The 6,555-nt window shown below is 41.1% G+C and overlaps 2 protein-coding genes across 3 annotated transcripts; one reads left to right on the top strand and one right to left on the bottom strand.

The window, feature by feature from the left end:
• Nucleotides 1-729: 729 nt before the first annotated feature.
• Nucleotides 730-1,699, top strand: LOC103995269 (heavy metal-associated isoprenylated plant protein 39). Its single transcript, XM_009415820.2, has 3 exons — nt 730-874; nt 987-1,062; nt 1,137-1,699. The coding sequence occupies exons 1-3, from the start codon at nt 857-859 to the stop codon at nt 1,436-1,438; spliced, it is 396 nt and encodes a 131-aa protein (XP_009414095.1). The 5' UTR covers nt 730-856; the 3' UTR covers nt 1,439-1,699.
• A 795-nt stretch (nt 1,700-2,494) lies between these two features.
• On the bottom strand, nt 2,495-6,294 carry LOC135588080 (glutamate decarboxylase 5-like). Of its 2 annotated transcripts, none has more exons than XM_065080022.1 (7): nt 6,153-6,294; nt 5,614-5,818; nt 4,469-4,669; nt 4,164-4,378; nt 3,498-3,751; nt 3,341-3,393; nt 2,495-3,182 (listed from the first exon to the last, which is right to left on the bottom strand). In XM_065080022.1, the coding sequence occupies exons 1-7, from the start codon at nt 6,236-6,238 to the stop codon at nt 2,697-2,699; spliced, it is 1,500 nt and encodes a 499-aa protein (XP_064936094.1). In that variant the 5' UTR covers nt 6,239-6,294; the 3' UTR covers nt 2,495-2,696. The 2 variants fall into 2 exon arrangements, with proteins under 2 accessions (XP_064936094.1, XP_064936093.1); XM_065080021.1 differs by lacking the exon at nt 6,153-6,294 and adding an exon at nt 5,911-6,067.
• Between the last annotated feature and the right edge of the window lie 261 nt (nt 6,295-6,555).

The raw sequence follows: 6,555 nt of genomic DNA, 5'->3' as shown, positions 1-6,555 counted from the left end.
TCATCCATACCATATTGCTAACCATATGGGATTGAATGGATATAATATATTGATAATTGCTACATTGTGAAGCAACACGTCAACTCATGACACTCTCCTTATTACTCAATCTCTTATAACTAATGACGATCATATAAGATTAATATTATGTAAAATAATATCTTTAGGTATATTTTTATCCTGAATTTATTAAATTAAAACAGAATGCTATGATTCTTTGTAAGTTTTTTTTTTGCCTACAACAAACATATATTAATTTAACACCATCAGATGAGTGATCGACAAACTTCTTCCCTCTTTCATACATGGCAACAATAAACAATTGATCTATTTCATTGTATTCAATTGATGACTACCGTCGGACAATATTAATTACCCTAATCGTAGTTTTAAGGTGATAGATATCACATATCTATATATTAAATATTTTAAATCCAAATTATTGATTTATGAAGGTAAATAAAAGGTGTAGGGGCAAGTGAGTCATTCAACAAAATAGATATTTAGGATCCACAAGATCGAAAGAACCAATTGAGTCAACAAAGTCATCGTTAGATGATATAAATCAGCTAAAGAATTAATTATGTTCAATTTTCGTTTGCTAATGTTGAGGGTAGGGTGACAACTGTTTCGGCGGCTGCCATGCGCCGTTGGCACGAGGAAGAAGAAGAGCCCTCCTCTCACCTTCCTCACCCAAGGAGACTTTGACTCGCACAGTGCGAAGACTTGGCTCCCCGCACCACTATAAATCCGAGACTCCCTCCTCACATGCTTACCTCACATCGTTCTCCCCAAGACAACCGGTAGTCCCAAGACCGTGTTCATCTATCTCTCCTGTCAGTTCAGAGTCCTAAAGATGTCCGCAGAAGCGCAGGTAGGTTCCAGTTCTGACTTCTTCTTCTCCTCTACCTCGCTCTCTGCGTCTGTTCCTTAACTGGATCTGCGTTAAGGCTAATATATAGATGTATTCCTTGGCATGATGGCAGAAGGTTGTGGTGAAAGTGGACGTCCACGATGACAAGGACAAGAAGAAGGCGATGAAAGCAGTTTCCAGCCTTCAAGGTAATCAATCGGACCTCTTTCTCTGTGTATCGTACTATTCTTCCTCGTAAACTTATAATTCTGTGTGATAATAGGGATCGATTCGATATCTATGGACATGAAGGACATGAAGCTCACTGTAATCGGGATCGTTGACCCGATTGCTGTGGTGGGCAAGCTGAGGAAACACTGGTGCGCCGCGATAGTCTCGGTCGGCCCGGCGAAAGAGCCGGAGAAGAAGAAGGAAGAACCCAAGAAGGAGGAAGAGAAGAAAAAGGATCCTAATGAACTGACCGCAGAGCTCATCAAGGCATACAAGGCTTACAATCCTTGTATGACCACGTACTATTGTGTACAGAGTGCAGAGGAGAACCCCAATGCTTGCGTGATTATGTGATGCCAGAAAGAGTTGAGATGATCAGAGTTGTCCGGTGAATGATTGGGTTGGGTATAAGAAAAATGATGAAGCTATAGATAGGGATTTGGATGTTTTAAGATATCGAAGTATTTTTATCGGTCTATATTGAGGGTGTTCTTCCTATGTCGGAAGGTTTTTGATTGACATCAATCAATTGAGGTCAGTTTCTCTTTTGTAAGTGATTTGGAGTGCTTTTGCAGCAATTTAGATCTTAATACATGGATCGTAAATTGGTGAGCATCTCAATTGTGCTTGGATTGCATCATTAGGAGCCTTTTGACCAGTTAATTGGCACTGCTTCTTCTCATTTGTGGGCGCAGTTGGTGGAAATATTAATTTATATTACACCAAAAAAGTTGCATTTTGACTTGGAGGCAGTCGGTCTCTGCCGCCCAACTCCTAAGAAGTCTTCCTCAGGATGAAGTCAATAGTTAGGCTTGTGGTTGTGTCTGCTTCTCCAAGAGAGCAAACCCACGCTGAGGAAATAGATTTAAAATTATCAAATAATAGTATAAATAGATTTAAAATAAGAAATCAATACGAAAATATAATTTTTTTTTAATAAATTAATGTTAAAAACTATCAAATAAGAGTAGAATTGGATTCAAAATAAGAAATCTATATGAAAACAATATTATAATTTATAAATGAGGGTATTATTAGATCCAATTCCAAAGGAAGATATTGGAATTCCACTCATTTAAATAAAGGATAGGTGATTCAAACCAAATCGAAATAGATTCTGATAATTCTTTTTTAATTCCCAACTAAACAAAAAAATAAATAAACTAAATACCCTTTCAAATGATATATATATATATATAATAATTTGATAAATAATAAATTAGATGAGTATTTTAAAATATTAAAAATTAAAATTAAAATAGACAACTCTGTTTGGAAACCAAAGTTGAAATTAAAACTATTTACATCTAATTTTGTATATAACTTGGGCAGAAAATAATCAGTTAAAATGAAAATATACGTAAATAGACTCAAAATAGAAAACAAATATGAAATCCATCACATCAGATATAAAGAAATAATGTTGTAATTTCTGATACACAACGAACCCAAATCGGCTTCAATATCCAACCAACACACTCAAACCACACGCAATAAAACTTAAAAGGACTTCATGTTTATTTAGCAGCTTTAATCGCCAAACCATAACTAAACCACACGCAAACCCATTATTATGCTGCAAGAACAGAGCGGCCTACCGCGAACCCTGCGCTCAGCAAACGCCGCTGGTCTTCTTACGATCCACCAATCGCTTCCAGTATCTGGCAATCTCCTCGTGCGTCTGCTTGACGCTCTTCTTGGGGACGACGGCGCCGCCGCCGTCCGGGTTCTCCTCGGCTTTGACATGGGTGATCATGGTGGCTTTCGTCCACCGGTTTTCCAAGTCTGTCAACACCTTCTTGATATCCGTCACGAGGCGCTCCGCCAGACTCCGGCTGAAGTCCTCCCTGATCACCACGCGGAGCACCGCAACATGCTCTGCGTCGGCAGGCATGGTGTACGCGGGAACGATCCATCCGAACCTCCTCAAGGTCTCCGATACGTCGAAGACCGTGTACTTGCCGCTGTCCTTGAGTGAGAATGCCACGAGCGGCACACCCACATCCTTGGACACAATGTCGAATGTCTCTGTCCCCTCGATGCCCGCCTTCAACACCTTGGCATTGTCCATACAGTTTTCCATGATATTTCTGAAACCCTGCCAAAAACCAGAATGCAGAATAAATCTTCCTAATGGTTACAAGGAGTCGAGATGCTTCGGAATATGTAATTTATGGTAAACTAATCTGAGAATTCTCTGAAGCAGAAAATAGAATCTCGACATTAATGAAGAACATATGTAAGTATTTTAGATACCTCAAAGCCCAAGCGTATAAACTGGTAGTACTGTGCAATGATCTGACTAGATCCTGCAGGAAAAAGAAGATAGAATAGTTTCCATCAACAAATTTTCCATGCTAAACATCACATTCAGTGAAAGTTACATTTACAATGAAGAAACTAATTAATATACCTTTAGAAAAGTTGAGAGTGAAGGTAGGTTGATCTGCACCAAGATAATTAATATGGAAAATAAGCTCTTCAGGTAAATCCTCTTTGTTCCTCCAGACAACCCAACCTACTCCAGCATAAACCAAGCCATATTTGTGGCCGCTGACATTTATGCTCTTCACCTGAGGGAGCCGGAAGTCCCACTCTAGTTCAGGATAGAGGAAAGGCGCTATGAATCCCCCACTTGCAGCATCGACATGTATGGGTGTGTCCCACCTGCAGATCATTAGACAAAGTTAATTCTTCTATAGATAGTCAGTCATATCTTCATTTCAATAAATAAAGGGCAATGATCTCATATCCCATTGTAAACATTTATAACCAGAAGTGACAATTCTTTTAGCTCATGGTTTTTTTCCACCTATAAAATGACATGTACCGGAGCTGATATGAGCCATTGCCACAAAAATATCAAGAGCTGGGAAAAAATAATAGGAACACAAACTAACGGGTCAATCTGCTATGAAGTTAGAACAATCGACATGCTGATTTGTCCATTTGTAAGTTTATCCTCAAGACCAAATGGAAAAAAGAATGGTCGATCACAAGGTAATGCAAGAAACACAAAGCATTTTAGGTGAATATTGTGTGGCAGTCCGATGTAACTACAAAGACCAAATCAACTCACCCAGTTTCTTGGTTTTTTTCTGTCAGGAGATCGTTTAGAAGCTTAACATCTTCAAACTCTCCAGTGAGAGTTGAACCCAAGATGGCAGCAACACATATCGTATTCTCATCAACCATTTCTACTGCCTTGGCAGGATCCATTACATAATATCCCTCTTTCAACTTCACTTCTTTCAGTTCAACTTCAAAATACCTTGCAAATTTCTCCCAGCAAACCTACATATCAAGTGATATATATGAAATAAAATTACAAATGGAAATTTGGTGATGGCATGGATACTCAAAATGAGCCAAGGATGTTACTACCTGAACATTTGCACCGGTAACAATGTTGGGTTTGTCGTAAGGCTTCTCCTCTGCCTTTCTTTTGTTCTGCCATTTCCTCTTGAATGCAAGCCCTGCAAGCATGATTGCTTCTGAGGACCCCACAGTTCCAACTCCAACAGCCGTTTCGTCTTCCCCAATTGGGGCATTGAAAAGGTGGGCTATCATATTTACGCAGCGATTCTGCAAAAGATGCCAATACCCATAAATTCAATTGGTAGCATGATTCTCAAATCCAAAAACAATCATATAAGCTACATCATGTATCATGGTAAGAACTATGCTAAAACTTAATCGACAAAGGTGAAGGAAAATTCCTGCAATACTCGTAGAATCAGAAAGAACATTGCAGTAATTCTACTGCAGTATTAGAACTCCAGTGTCAACAACTTCCAACAATAACAAGAAGGTATTTTTCTTAGTGTTGGGATCAATTCCATAGATCTTCTGTTTCCATTTACCTCTATATGGGACAACATTAGGCTTCCGAACTCTTATCCTATATGATCCAATCAGTGAACCTGATTCCTTTCTCAATTGAGATAGAACTGCGGTGAAATGGAATATAATTCCATGGGATCCTTATAAAGGGTTCGCTTGACCCTTGTTGAAACTAATCAACTGATAGCCATTGGCCTATTGAAAGATCTAAAAGACCATTTGAAGATGCAAAAAAACACAAAACAGAGGACCAAAAGTTCTACGCCTCTACAGGATCCAATTTGTCCAATTACTCGAGACAAAGTCCTCGAACAACAATTTGCATTTCCATCATTGCTCAATTACCTTTCTTGTTTGAGGTTCTCCTACCCTGTTACATGGAGTTCCCGAATAGAAACCACTGGTCGAGAAAAGAAAGGAACTAAGTGCTTAATCTCCACTTCCACTTGTAGCACTCAACAGATGGTTGCTCTCAAGGAGGACCGGTGTCAGGGAGGCATTCCCGTGTCAGTATTCTCTCGACCACCTTCAGATAACACAGACCTCTGTCATGTACCCCAGTAACGAGGATTATTATGCAGGAGAAACGATCTGATCTACCAGATTGGCTTTAAATAGATAAACAAATAGAACCAAATGATGTACTCAACAAAGAGTTGAGACTGCAAAGCAGATCGCTGCCTCACCTGGAGCTCGGTGGTGACGGGGTACTCGTCCATGTCGACGTAGTTCTTGTTGACGGCCGCCATGATGAGGCGATCGCACTCCGGCTCCATCCACGTCGTCACGAACGACGCCAGATTCAACCGCGGGTTCCCGTCGAGCATCAGCTCGTCGTTGATGATCTGGTACGCCGCATCCTTGGGGATCGACTGCTCCGGTATCCTGAACCTGTCATCGGCACCGCAAAATCACACAAAAACAGGATCAAATCCAAACGACGATGATCATAACTATTAAAGAATCAAAGACAAATTATAAACCGGGGAAGAGCCTCGCGAACGTATCGCGAAGCGAATGTATAAGCGACGGAATCATCGGCGTCCGATGCTACCGCCGAGAGAGTCATCGGCTAGAGATGTATCTTCCTCTCTTACTTGAATCTCTGGTATACTTCGATTAATATAGACATGAGTGATCGCTTATGGTTTCTTTCACGCATTTGTTGCGGAAAATGACGAAGGAAAGGAACAAAAGCTTGCAGCCCAAGGAAGGCGACATGAACCTGGGAAGGGATGCCCGGACGTATCTGGAAGCGAACGTGGAGTGCAGCGATTCGCCGGCGTCCAATTTCGTGGTGGTTACCGCCATTCTACCAGGTGGTCGGGGTTGCGGAACAACGAAGGGTCTTCTCACCGATCACTGGGTCAGGGGGGTGGGTCATCAACGTTTAAAGCGTAACGGATCAGGAAGGGGCGGCGAGTGAGCCGGTGACGCGTGGTGGAGATGGCCCGTCCGCGGCGCATGGCGTGGTGCCTTTGACGCGTGGTTTGGGGACCTGGGCTAAGATGCTTCTTTACATCTAATTTAAGATTCCCGAACATATAATTCAAGGAATCTTGGCCGTCCATCTTTCGATTGGGGATTGTTGTTTACGTCTGCAGCATTAAGATTCCCGAATATGTAAA

The sequence above is a fragment of the Musa acuminata genome, chromosome BXJ1-8 (assembly GCF_036884655.1).
Source record: "Musa acuminata AAA Group cultivar baxijiao chromosome BXJ1-8, Cavendish_Baxijiao_AAA, whole genome shotgun sequence".
In the NCBI taxonomy this organism is placed as follows: Eukaryota; Viridiplantae; Streptophyta; class Magnoliopsida; order Zingiberales; family Musaceae; genus Musa; species Musa acuminata.
Note: the sequence above shows the minus strand (reverse complement) of the source record. Positions and strands in the feature narration are given on the sequence as shown.